Source organism: Natator depressus, chromosome 4 (assembly GCF_965152275.1).
Source record: "Natator depressus isolate rNatDep1 chromosome 4, rNatDep2.hap1, whole genome shotgun sequence".
Taxonomy (NCBI): domain Eukaryota; kingdom Metazoa; phylum Chordata; order Testudines; family Cheloniidae; genus Natator; species Natator depressus.
Window position 1 is genome coordinate 96,409,642 of NC_134237.1, and position 14,604 is coordinate 96,424,245.

At 41.9% G+C, this 14,604-nt stretch overlaps 1 protein-coding gene across 4 annotated transcripts in view; it reads left to right on the forward strand.

The window, feature by feature from the left end:
* RBM47 (RNA binding motif protein 47) overlaps positions 1–14,604 on the forward strand; it is a 105,199-nt gene that overhangs the window by 84,699 nt on the left and 5,896 nt on the right. For 3 of the 4 annotated variants that reach the window (XM_074950107.1, XM_074950110.1, XM_074950108.1), the window contains exons 2-3: positions 10,732–11,897; positions 13,901–14,107. In XM_074950107.1, coding sequence (XP_074806208.1) covers positions 10,763–11,897; positions 13,901–14,107 — 1,342 coding nt within the window. In that variant the 5' untranslated portion in view covers positions 10,732–10,762. Of the gene's footprint in view, positions 1–10,731; positions 11,898–13,900; positions 14,108–14,604 lie in introns of those variants that run through there. The other variant, XM_074950106.1, reaches the window with a different exon arrangement.

The window sequence follows — 14,604 nt, forward strand, 5'->3', positions numbered from 1 at the left end:
AAAATTAACTAAGCAAATAAGTTTTGTATTAAGAGTCAGTAGATGTTTTGTAATTCAGGGACCTCCCTTGCAACTAGCTGAAAAGTCAGATCACAAACACTGAAAAAAATGAAATTATAGTATATAGATCTGTTTCAGACACTCTCAACCCCGCTTTGATCACTCTGCGGTGTGTAACGTTATAAGATGATAATTAGAAAATATTAAACAGTGGCCTAAATTCTACTCAGAGTTACATCCACACACCGCTCCCACTGATCTCAGTAGAAGTTACACAGCCATATTCCAGGGCAGAATTTAGGTCAGCGTGTTTATACATGAGAAAAGGCAAGGAGTGGACTGGATTAACTTTTGGCTCTTTCCATCCTAAGCTTTCTTTTCCCTATTGTCTGTGTACTGATTTTTAAAAAAGACACAAAAATAGAATAATCCTTTAAATTGCAAATGATGAGCCTTGCTATTTCTTGTCATTTGTTATCAAGATGATACAGGTACATAGTCCAAAGTAAAACACTCCCTCTTTTCCTAGAAAGAAGTGTTTTTCTTTAGCAGAATATTTGTAAAGAGAGCACTCTTATCTGTGCTAGAACTCTGGTTTTTAACTTTCCTGGTAAACATACTCTGTAAAAACATTTCTCATTAAAACCTGGACATCTATCATCACAAATATTTGCAGCATATTGAATTATTGCATTGCACTTTATTCTGAATGTGTCATTCATTTTCATTTCTAATGAAATTGGTAACACTATTCATGCTTATAAAATAGATGCAAGTACAGGAATTCGGGATTTTTATAGTAGTGTTAGCATTATTACTATTATTGTTATAGGTGTGTGTTACAGAATAAAGATGGGGTGAAATCCAAGCCTCATTGAAATCATTGGGAGTTTTTCCATTTACTTCAATGGGACCAGGATTTCACCTGTGACACCAGCCCAGAGTAGCTGGCAATCTAGGGGACTCAATCCTGCAAATTTTTGCTACTGAGCATGCTGATCACTGTCACCCATTAGTAAGCAATATATCAGGTAGTATTTTACAAGATCAGGTTCTAAACAGCATATGACCTAACATGATGTGGACAACAAGGAAGGAGGGAAGTTTGCACAGTACAAGGTGACTTGATTTTTGTATGGGAAGCATAATGTTAGTTCCCCTAACATTTTTATTTAATCGATTTGTATTAAGCTTGTGTAGTATTAGATGGATTTCAGAGGTATAACTAAGGACATAATTTGGCCTGCAGAAACTTTATACCCTTAGTTATGGTGATGATGACTGAGGTAGAAAGAACTGATCTTAACCTTTAGATCATGGATTGAATTTGCAGGGGTGCCAATTAGAAAAAAAATTATTTTACTTCATAAACTGAACACATTTCATATTGAAATCCCTAAATATGGAACCCTGTGATTCCATTTGAACAGGCACTTTACAGAACAAAATTGCATTCATTTCAAGTCCAAAGTCATGGCCAGAAACGCCACTATCCCCATACCCAGTCTACACATAGCACTGAATTTCTAATCTGGACAATGCAGCGCCAGGAAGCCTCAGCCTTCTGCAGCCATGTACGGCTTAGCAGACGAAAGAAAAATATTTATTAAATCAAATCTAAAGTGAATGTCTGTATTATACCTAAGTGGCTGTCAAAGCAGGTCACATGACAATCTTGCCAAGAGAGGGAACATAAATTATAACAGATACAATAGCTATATGCAAATCAAAGACCATTTTAAATGGTATATTTGAAACACAATTCTAGAGCCAATACACTATTTTTATTAAAGTTTTTAACTTCATTTTTATTTCCTCAGAAGGGATCTTCAAACAGGTATATTGTTTTCAATATTCAAAAGTATTGCCAAAATATTGCCAAGCATTGAAAAAACTCACACCAATCCTGGTGTTTCTAAAACTGGAGGCTGTTTTAATTTATATTTTTATAACATTTTAAATATTATTTTAATCAGGCATTGCAAAAAAATTTAACTTTAGCGCTTTTTTAAAAACAATAAGGATGTTTTAAAAGATTATTTTACTTTCTCTACAACTGTAATGGTGCTTCGTAGCCACAAGTGAACTTCAGAGGCAGGGCTACTGTATACAAGGAATTTTATCTAAATAAAAGGGTCACACCTAAAACTGAAACTAATATTTTACTGTGTCAACATTACGCAGGACCTTTTGTTAAGATGCCCTTTATTGACACTTTGTTTATAGTGTGACTTTACTATAATACCTGATGAAATCAGCTAGCAGGGTTGTATAGTGCAAAATTAAGATGTTTTCTAGCAGCAAATCTGACTGACATGTCTTCACTAATGAATGTTGCATGATCTTTTTATGAATTTTTATGCTGTCTATCATAGGAAATTTATTTTAGACTTTAATATTAAAGTCACTCAGTAATCTTAAATGACCTTTTGAAAACCAGACTGACTAATAGGATTTGTCCTAGAGCTTAAAATAACTCACTGGTGGTGATATTTTAGAGAACCTCATCCAATAATCAGGTAATTTTATTTTTAAATTTCCTATTTTAGCAGGCTCCAAAAATCAACCAGAGTTGTACTATATAGGTTTGATCCCAAATTAAATTACCATGTGCTGCTGATGTTTAATGGAAGCTCTGCAGACTCCTGGGCTCCACGGCCATGGAACCTACCCCAATTTTGAAGGGGGAGATAAAGTACAGATTGGCTGGGTTATAATCCAAGATGCAATGCTGCAAACACAAACCTACAATGAATGCTCCTCCTCTCTAATACAGAGTCCCCCTGCACTGGCCAAGACCACCCCATCACATTCTCTTCCCTAGTACAGAATCTCTTCTCCAAATAGCTTCCCACCAGTACATATTTTCCTAAGAACTTCTAGCATCCATCTCCACAGTGCAAAAAGATAACTTTGTCCTTTTACTCCCCTGAAAGAACAAGAATATACCCACCCCTTGCAACACCATAGTCAACTGCTTGTCACCTAGCACCCCCGCCGTAAGTGCTGATCCTGGGTGGATCAGCGTCTCCTGGAGTTGCTGGCACAGTCCTCTTCAGGTGAGGCCCATCTGTCTCAGTGCTGAGTTTTTATAGGAGCCCATTCACCTCTCTGCTCCTTTTTAAAATGCTCCAGTAGAATCTCCATGAGCTTCTTCCTGCCAGCTTGCTTTGGAATTCTTGGCCACAGAGCTGAGGTATGTGTGGGACTTTCCTTGTGGGCTGACCCTTTGTTGACTAGCTAAGCTGTGGAGTCAGTATCTATGGTCAATAGGCGCTTGCACGGCTCACCAGGATCTCCGTCTATCTTAGTTTCTGTAAGGCACCTGTCACCACACGATTTGATCACTGAAGTCTGTGGTTGTTTCCTGCAGCATTGTGTCTTCTTTCACTCAGTTTCCCAAACATGTTTTTCAGTTATTTGTTTTCAGGTGTGTTCCAATCGCTTCACTTACTTCTGGTGCCATTCACTGACCTTGATACACACTTACATGATGTCACTAACAAAACCTACTGTAGATCAAATCTCAAAACACAGGTACAGGGTTGAATGCATACATAAGTAAGATTCCTTAATAAAACATGAGCCAGATAGAATGTCCATTTGCAGTTCAGCAGCATCTCTCAAACATCCACATTATGTTTCCATACTCTGTAATACCATAGCTGAAGGGCTAAGTTCAGCAGTGATGCAAATCGTTGTGTAACCCCACAAATTACTTAGTACCATTGTGGATGGGGGCCTAAGTCCCAATTTTAGGAGCCACTGTAACCCACAAAACTCCTCCTTGGTTGCCTGCTCCGAAATACACTCAGCACCTACATATTTGCAGTAAATAGCTCCCTAGGCAGCTGTGTTGCTGTCTCTGGGCATGCACACTGCTGCCTCACTCTAGGTGTCAGGATGCCAATCTCCCACCTAAGCCCCAGAGTAATCCACAACCCTGGGGAAGATAGGTGTTCCTCTGCATAACTCACCCATGGTACCTGATCTGGTAAGCAGCCTCTGAGCATGCCTACCAGATCAGGTCCCATTCAAAATCTGCTCAGAGGAGGAGGCAGCTGGTGATGCCTACTTTATAGCTTTTAGCCCAGGGGTTAGAACACTTGCCTGGGATGGGGGAGACCCAAGTTCAACACCCCTCTCTGCCTGAGGGGAAGAAAGGATTTGAACAGGAGTCTCCCACGTGTCTTAGGAAAGTGCCCTAATGTGGGAATATTCTGATGTGGGGATCCCTTAAGTTCTCCTGCTGAAGCTGTTGCATTTTGGGTAACTAATTAAAGTGTGGTTGGAGTGGGGGACTGGACCCATCATCTCTCACCTGCCAGGTGGGTACTCTAACCACCAGGCTAGAGAATCTCTCTCTCTCTCTGTATATTGGCCCAATGACTCTTTAAGCCCGTGAGGTGCAGGAGACCCCCCTGTTCAAATCCCCTCAGGGGGAGGGTGGAATTGAACCTAGGTCTCCCACATCCCATGTGAGTGTTCTAACCACTTGGCCAAAAGTTATAAGGTGGGCTCCTTTTCCAGTCAGTTTGTTTGGAATGAAACACATGCCTAGTTCATTCTCACAAAAAACAATTTAGGCACCTAAGCCACCTGAATGCAGGAGAGGATTCCTGGTTGTGGATTACAAGCAGAGATGGGTGCCTACATCAGGGCTGCAGGAAAGCACTTATCTCCACGAGAGGAGTAGGGTTTAGGACACACCTCCTCGTGTTGGCATCTCCCACTGGCTAACTTATGTGGCTTCCTGCTTAGCATGCTGGCTTTTATGGATTGCATTCCTAGGTGCCCATCTTTCCCCATTCATTGGATACGGAGCCTTGGTGCCTAACTCAGGCTTTGTGGATTGCAGTGTTGTTCCTGTGATTTTCTAGGTGCCTAGTAGTTACTGTAATTACATCACCTATGTGCGTCTACACTTTGCTCCTTGTGTCGACAGTGTGCATCCTCACCAGGAGAGCTCGTATCAACTCTAGTGTCAGCGTGGAGCATTGTGGGAAGGCTCCTGAAAGCCAGTAACAGTCAACGTAAGCAATGCAGCGTCTACACTGACACTGTGTCAAACTAACTACATTATTCTTGACTCTACACCACTTGTAGAGGTGGAGTTATTAAATCGGCAGAGTGGGACAGTTATGTTGGCAGGAGCGAAATTTAAGTGTAGACATTTCCATAATGAGGTGGACATAGGCTGCCTTGCATCGACCTAACTCTGAAGTGTAGACCAGACTTAAGTCCCATTGTGAATCTGGGCCTGAGATACTACAGTGATGGGTGCCATAGAAGAACATGGAAGGTTGCATGAATAGAAAATTTTTAGGGGCAGAGGGTGCAAGTGACAAAGCCTAAGTTGCAGGAAAATGTCTGAGTTTTTCAGGTTTAAATCTATTTGCCAAACTAATCATTTTTACCTCAATTTTTTTAAAGAAGCTGCTGAAAAGCATTAGAATGGATGATTAAAATCTAGGCCTATTTATTCCAACACAGAAAAAAGACTTGACTCAGACTCACAGGCTGGTTGGTGGCAATACAGAAGGCAGAAAGCTGACATACTCCTTTGTGGGGATTCATCACTTGGACCAACTGAACATTTGAAGCCATTTTGTTGTGTTTCCCCAGTAGCAGCAAAATAGTGTCAGAAAAGATAATTATCAGTATGTTGATTCACATACACACGTACTCCAAGATATCTCAGAAGTTTTCCTGTCTTCTAGGCACAATCACTTTCTTTCCCCTCCACTCCATCACATCACTGAGGACCCACTTTACGCAGTTTTATATCCATCTTACCCTTGAGTCAGCCAGCTCTGCTTGCACATGTCGCTGGAGGTTTCATCACATGACAATCTTTAAATAAAGATTCATCTTCAGTTCCTGGAGACTCCTGAAAAATCCTGAAGGGTTGTCAGCCCTACATCCTTTCGTCCAAAGAGGATCACACGAGAATCCTTTCAGAGCCCTACAACAATGCTTCTTACTCTTTAATTGTTGTCTGGAGTGTTGTTGTAGCCATGTTGGTCCCAGGATATTTCTTAGGCTTTGTCTACACTGACACTTTCGTCATCAAAACTTTTGTTGCTCAGTGGTGTGAAAAAAAACACACCCCCTTGAACGACAAAAATTTTAATGACTAAAAGCACTGGTGGGGACAGCACTTGGTCAGCGGGAGACGCTCTCCTGGTGAAGAAGTTACCACCCCTAATTGGGGGTGGTTTTATTTTGTTGCTGGAAGAGAGCTCTCCTGACAACAAAGAGCGGCTACAGTATGCACCTTACAACAGCGCCGTTGTAAGGTGCGCAGTGTAGACATGGCCTTAATCTTTAGACATTCAGAATCCATGGTAATGACTGAGGTACAAATGTGTATGCAGATTAGACAGATAATCAACCAGAGGGGTTGCTGATGAGCAAAGGAAATCTATCTTGTATCCCAAGGGCCAAGTGAACTGTTTCTCCTGAACCCCCAGTTCCTGCTCACCTGGGCAGTGAGAGGCCAGGATAGGGGATTTAAACTGAGATTCCTGCAAACCCCTGAGGAGCTCAACCAGCAGCCCTTAAAGGTAGCCCAAACTGGGTTTGGTTTTTGGAACATAAATTGTTAAACTTTTAATGGGAAGAGGATGAGGGGGGAGGCATAAAAAGAAAAATAGAGTCACACTCTATATCATAAATACCGTGTATGTGCAGATATTAAACAAATGATTTTCAAAGATGGTCTTGAGGTTAAGGCACTGCAGTAAGACTCTTGAGATCTGGCTTCAGCTCCTGACTCTGCCACAGACTTCTTGTGTGGCCTTGGGCAAGTTACACGATATTTCCGTGCTTCAGTTCCCCATCTTCCATAATGGAATAAATACTTCCCTACCACACAGGAATGCTGTGAGGAGAAAGTCATTCATTAATATTTGTGAGGTGCTTATATACTATGATGATGGGAACAATATAAGTAGGTGGATGGATGGATGGATATTATTCCTTAAATATAGTCCAATTTTTGATCAGTGCGTGTGCATGCTTTTTACTGTGTTTTTTAAAATTCCTGAGTATTTCAGACATTGTGCATGCACTACAACAGTAACTATAGCAACCACAATTTTAATCCATTCCCAGATAATTAGTCACATAACACTTGTTAACTCCTACAGTCTCATTTTCACAACAGTTTAGATTAGGAATGGTCTTTTCTTCATATGATCCTGTGTCATTGTGAAGCTGGTGCAACCTCCTCTTTGGATATCCTAGATGAGGAATTGAGCTCTTATGTATCATAAGACCATGTGCTTCAAAGTGTAAATATATATTTTCTGGTTTTCCCCATATTAGTCATTCTTAATGGAAATAAGGAAATCATCTTTGACTCAATCAAGCCTACTAAATGTGTACACTATTAGCTCTCACACTGTAGAGATACAGTTTGCATGGTAACAGATTTAAGTTTCAATCGCTAGTTTATTATATACTAACAAAATGCACACATGGTTCTGTACGGTTCAGAAAGACATTTTAAAATTAATATTGTGCATGAGATTGGTTGCTATAAAGTCTTGCCCACTCACCTTTGAAAAAACAATCTAACGTATGAAAAGGCAGTAACAATAAAAATAAGAATGCCCTGAAAACATGCACTGTATGTTTTTTTGTCCAAGAGAAATTTTACCTGAACTTTGTGAAGATTTCTGTTGTGTCATGCAGCAGGCAAAGCTAAAATGTATGTTTAACTAAGTGAGTAAAATAGATTATGTGGGCCAAATTGAGGTCTCTAAACAGTTCTGGTCTCTGCATTCTGTGGCACTGCAGTAACAACTGGGAGCCCACAAGGAGTCATGTTCTAGCTACAGCACTGGTGGCTAGCTATGGATGAGAAAGAACACATGGAAATGGAAGAAGCAGAGTAGGGAAAGATCTTGGAGGGAAATAGCGGGAGAACATGGAGAAACAAAGGGAGAGATAGACTGGTGAAAGAAGTGGAATGGAACAGACAGGAAGAGAATCTGAAAAAATACTCAGGATAGAGAAAAGAGACATGAAAAAAAAAAGGAACAGAGACAAAAAAAGTTAGAACACTGAGGCTTGGTATACACTTAAAGCTTGTACTAGCATTGCTATATCAATCAGGAGTGTAAAAAAACTGTACTCTGTCTTGACCGACATAGCTATGCCTACAAAACCCCAGTGTAGAAATAGCTATGCCATCAGAAGTGTGCTTCTGTCAGCATTTCAGATCAAAACATTGCGTTTTGATAACATTGAGAAGTTTTATTTTCATTTTTTAAAATTGTTTTTATAAAATAAATTTTGAAACAGTTGTTTTGAAACAAAAAAAATATCAAAATGTTCCCTTCCTATATTGTCAAAATGGAATGCTCCAACCTTGTTAAAAAAATTTTTTTTTAAATTTCTACATGAAATTTCATCAAAATTGACACACTCCCAAATAATGCATCAATTTTGATGAAACAGCATTTTCCAACAGGAAAATATTCCATCCGAAAATTTTCAACCCACTCTAACTTGAACAACTACGTGCACACGTTGGTATATTACATTCCCCATACCCATACATCAAGTGGGTTAGGTACCAACAGTCTAAAGTTTACATTCGGTGTCATGAGCCTTATTTTATTTGTAAGTACTGTTCCAAGAAGTTACTTCTCACAGTGTCTTGAGGTACTCTGACTAAACTGTATGTATTACTAGCAGTGGATAAGTGATTCCAGGAACAGCTATAGTAAGTATGGCCATATCACTGCAACATTGAATTTGTACACATATCCTGAGGCCTTATTGCAAACTTAAGGAAAATTCCCTGTCCAAAGAGTGAAATAACTGATTTTTAGAATTCTTGAGGGGAAAAAAAATCAAATTTCTTAATGAGATCTCATGAAAAGAAAGGAACTACCTACAAATTTCCCTCTCTCTAACCCTCTAACATGCACCCACTGCTCTACCTTCCACTTCTTTTTCTTGTGAAGAGTGCTGATGTTTAGATAAGGAATATTTCTGCTTCAGACGAGGACAACAAAAGATATGAAAGGTCACACAGGCAGGTTTTGAAACTTGTTTTTAAAAGTGACATCAGTTATAGAGCACATAATGGTCTCTGGCTCTAGTGACTAGAGTTGCTCAAAGATTATTTATATGCTACTACTATTGAAAGCTACTGAAGATTCCCCTTTACAGATGAACCTGTTATTGGTCATGAGTTACATCCTTGCCATTGCATCAGACCTGTTCAGAGACAGAACCCTCCCTTTCATCCCCCCAGGATACACAGGCCCCCAAGGAGTTGCTCTGTGGCACCTGTGACCCAGACTTCTACTTCACACCCTCTCTCGGCACATCTAAACCCCATTAGTTCCACTGCCTCTTGGGCAGTATGTACCCGTGGAGTGCAACATTTGCCCTACATGCAAGAGAATCTCCACTAGCTTTCAGTGGTAGCAACACTTACAGCCTCTTTTCAGAACTCCTGTCCTATAAAATGAGATCTTTACATGTTTCCTCCATTTTACAGAAGCACTCAGCTCTGAACACACAAGCATAAAGACCTGGCATACATATTGTCCCAGAAGAACTACATCAGACTGACTAAAATCTACTAACTAGACCAATCTGTCCATGCTTGGACTTCGACCAATTTTACGGAAAATAGATCTTGTCAAACAGTGATCACTGAATGGGGGTGTTTCTAGTGATGTTCTGCAGGGATCAGTACTACACCTAACGCTACTCGGTATTTTCATCAATGATCTGGAATACAAACTGGCAGATGACAAAGTTTGGCAGAAAGATGAATAATGATGAGGACAGAGCAGTCATACAGAGCGATCTGGATCACTTCATAAGCTGGTCCAATTCAAACAAAATGTGTTTTAATGGGGCCAGATACAAGGGGTACATCCAAGAGCAAAGGATGCAGGCCATACCTACATAATGGGGGACAATATCCTAGAATGTAGTGACTGAAAAGGATTTAAGGGTCATAGTGGACAAACAGCTCATATGAGCTCCCTGTGAAGTGCTGTGGCAAGAAAAGCTAATGTGATGGTTGGATGTATAAACAGGGGAGCTGTGAGGTGTTTTTAACCTCTGTAGATGGCATTGGTGAGACAGATACTAGAATACTGCATGCAGTATTAGGGGTGTGGGAAAAAAACACCTGAGCATATAAGTTATACCAGCTTCTCCTCCTGACATAGATACTGCCGCTCATTGGGGATGATTTAATTATGTTGCTGGGAAAGCTCTCTCCCGCCAGCATAGAGCAGCTACATGAGAGATCTTAGAGCAGCACAGCTGCATTGGTACAGCTGAGCTGCCGTAAGCTCTCATGTAGACACAGCCCAAGTAACACTACTTGAAGCAGCATTTACCCAGGTTACATGCCTATACTCACCTCAGAGTGGAGTTTTGCACAGACTTAGGGTGCAAGAACAAGAGCTGCATAGTTCATGGGAAGTTGGACCACCACCTTCCTCCATAACCCAATTTAGATTCTCTCATACGAAGGGAAGATTTGAAGGAAACTCATCTCAGGGAGTTTCCTGGGCCAGGTATCCACCGCATGCAGGAGAGTATATTTTGCTATTTAATTTTTATGTTTTGTATTTAATAGTCACCTCGTTCTTGAAAAATGAACTTGAACATAAACTGCAGAAAAAAGTCAGATTCCTGTCATGTTAACAGTAGATAATTAATGTCCTCCTTTTACCTCTCTTTGTTTAGGTTTCATCACACTTTGAATGATTTTGACATAATGACAGCCGAGGATTCCACTGCTAGGATGAGTAACGACTCCTCCAACATGTCTACAACCAAAGTTCCTGAAGGTGTAGCTGGTGCACCTAATGAGGCTGCCCTGTTGGCACTCATGGAGCGTACTGGATATACCATGATTCAAGAGAACGGGCAGCGCAAGTACGGCGGGCCTCCACCTGGCTGGGAGGGGTTGCACCCTCCTCGTGGCTGTGAAGTCTTTGTTGGTAAAATTCCTCGCGATGTGTATGAAGACGAGCTAGTGCCTGTGTTTGAGTCCGTAGGACGTATCTATGAAATGCGCCTGATGATGGACTTTGATGGGAAAAACCGCGGCTACGCTTTTGTTATGTACACACACAAGCATGAAGCCAAACGTGCTGTCAGAGAACTGAACAACTACGAAATCCGTCCTGGTAGGCTTCTAGGTGTTTGCTGCAGCGTGGATAACTGTAGACTGTTCATTGGAGGTATACCCAAGATGAAGAAGAGAGAGGAAATACTAGAAGAGATCTCCAAGGTGACAGAGGGCGTGCTAGACGTCATTGTGTATGCAAGTGCAGCAGACAAGATGAAAAATAGAGGCTTCGCCTTTGTGGAGTATGAAAGCCATCGAGCAGCCGCCATGGCCAGGAGAAAGCTGATGCCTGGGAGAATCCAACTGTGGGGCCACCAAATTGCTGTTGATTGGGCAGAACCAGAGATAGATGTTGATGAAGATGTAATGGAGACTGTTAAAATCCTGTATGTGAGGAATTTAATGATTGAAACCACGGAGGATACAATTAAAAAGATCTTTGGCCAGTTTAACCCTGGCTGTGTAGAACGGGTTAAAAAAATACGCGATTATGCCTTTGTGCACTTTACAAGCAGGGAAGATGCAGTTCACGCCATGAACAACCTCAATGGCACTGAACTTGAAGGCTCATGCCTGGAAGTTACCTTGGCCAAACCAGTAGACAAAGAGCAGTACACTCGTTATCAGAAAGCAGCTAAAGGAGGAGCAGCAGCAACAACAACAACAGAAGTAACTCAGCAACCCAACTATGTTTACTCTTGTGATCCGTATACACTAGCATATTATGGATATCCATACAATGCTCTGATCGGTCCCAACCGAGATTACTTTGTGAAAGGTTAGTAAGCACAGTTGAACATAATCTAATTTGAGGGCATTATTGCCAGCTTTGCTTTCAAGGTGGGGGGAGGCATGAATCTGTCTTAAATAGGTAACAGATGACATGTTTTACATTTTTCTTAACTTACCTTTGCAGCACAGTTCGTCATAGTTATACTCGGTCTTACTTTATTAATGCTAGTATATTGAAGATATTTTTCTTTTGACAATCCCTTTCTAATATGCAGACAGGTGTAAGGTAGGGGTGCACTAGTGGACAGAACACAGGATTGGGAATCAGGAGATCTAACTTCTATTACTGTTGTATTACCCTGGGCAAGTAACAGAAGTTTCCTATAGTTTGAGTACCAGACTTCCTGAGTCTAATTATCCAAAGTGTTGTACATCTGCACCTCCCTTTGGCTTCAGCTACAGCGCTGGGTGCTCTGAAAAAATCAGATCCTAGGTATCTCAAAATAGGCATCCAAAATTACAGGATGCCTTTGAAAACCTTAGCCATAAACTCTCTATGCCTCAGTTACTGCATCTGTAAAAAACTGATCATACTGTACCCTCCTTTACGAAAAGCTTTGAGATCTGTTGATGAAAGGAGCTATATAAGTTAGAAGTATTGCTCTTACTATTGGAATTTAATTGTTATTGAATTCTATATATTAAAAATTAACCAAAAAATTAATCATTCAGGCTTAAATTGCAACAATTATAACTGACATTTGTAATTGCAAGTGGTTTTGTACTGCCATTACAGAGCATATAATTTACTGAAATTCTGAAAATGTATTTCCCAGCCAAGTTCAGTTTAACAATAAGTATGATCTTATTCTTTTACCACCTATATAAATACAAAAATATTTGTAAACCCTAACTGGTCAAAAGTTCCAGCCTCAACTCAATCTCCCGATTGATATCTGCAGCTATTTCTGCAGGAATAGGAATCAGTTAATTGGATGTCTGAATCAGAGGCACCAGAACAGGGGGTGGGCAAGGGGCCATGGCCCTCCCACTTTTGAAAGTGGATGGGCCTGGCCCTCCCACTTTTTGCCATGGACCCAGCCCCCTGCTTCTCCTCTCTTCCCCCCTCACCCCCCAAGGCCTCAGCACTGGCCAGGCCGGAAGCTGGAGCCTGGCCTGGGCAGCTGTAGGGAGCTACAGACCCTCCACCGGCCCAAGGTGGAGGGCCCCGAAAGCAGCCTCCACCCCATGTCCCTGCCCCTCAGGTCCCCTGCCCAGGGCAGATGGAGGGTCTGCAGCTCCCCACAGCTGCCCTGGTGGCTCTTACCATGGCTTGCCTGTGGCTCATCGGCCCCCCAGGCCCTGCCCCCAGGCCAGGCCAGAAGCCAGAGCCAAGTCAGGGTAAGAGCCATGCGTGCAGCTGTAGGGAGCTGTGGACCCTCCATCTGTCCTCAGAGGGAGGCCCAGGAGGCGGGGACATGGGCTGGGGGCTGCTCTAGGGCTCCCCACCCTGGGCAGGTGGAGAGGCCCAGGTTCCCCGGCCTGGCTCTGGTTTCCGGCTTGGCCAGGGGGCAGGGCTTTGGGGGGAAGAGGAGGGGCAGGGGTGGGGCCAGAGGCAGGGCCTCATGCCCCCACCCCCTCTCCTTTTAGGAAAATTCCATCACCCCTGGTCTGAATACCCAAACAATCTGCCATAAAATTATCACTACATCACATGACCAAAAGCACCATAGTAACATTTGCAAAATTGTTGATATAAATTCAACATTATTAATAAATTCCAGAGAACACCGAAGTCTGAACTATATCACTATAAGCTAGTCGTGCAAGGAAAAGTACCATGAACACCAGAAAATGCATTGTCTGCTTGTGCATTCCTGATTCAAGCAAGATTCCCTTTGTTTTCAAGAACAGAGTCATTCAAATTCAGCTATTCTAACTTCAGCTAGCTTATTACTATCCGAATGCCTGTATGTGGGGGTGTTAAACATTTCCCCCATTGCTGTTATTGTGTTATTCATCCTTATTTTGTTATGTTGTTATTATAAGCAGGCAGCATAAGAGGCAGAGGGCGAGGTGCAGCTGGCAACAGAGCCCCTGGCCCCAGAGGCTCTTATCTGGGGGGATATTCTGCAGGCCGTGGCATATATAGCAGATACCACGAAGGGAAAGGAAAACAGCAAGAAAAAGGATATGAGCTTGTACCCAATTTGGAGTTGTCTGCTGTCAATCCAGTTGCCATTAAACCTGGTGCAGGTTAGTATAATTACTAGGTTGGGCAAACCTGTTGGGAGGTGGGTAGGGAGAATAAAGAGGCTTGAAATTCAGCCCGTTCTTTGAACTGAGCTTGAACTTTTTAGATTCAGATTGGTTTGGGTAAGTTAACATCCCACCCAACCAGCTTTGGTGATACTTAGGATATTTTTGTGGCTGGGACCAGTAGGTCTGCATTCTTCCTGCTGAGTTTGGCCAATCGTTCTATTCAAATCTGACAATCACTATCCTCTCTACAAATGTGAGGCAGCAAATGCATTCTCTGGCACCACTCACTGAGGGTTACTAGCTGTGATCGCTTGTGTGGGCGCATAGGCCAAAGGAACAAGATAGTCCCACACCTAGGTGTCCTCTCTGGGTCTAACCGTATAGCAACACAGCTGCTGGTTTCAGAGGCTGCTGCTCTGTTTGCTAGAGAATGAAGACTAGGGGTCACATTCCTCCCTGTTTATCTCCTTTGATGTTAAGTGATTACATCG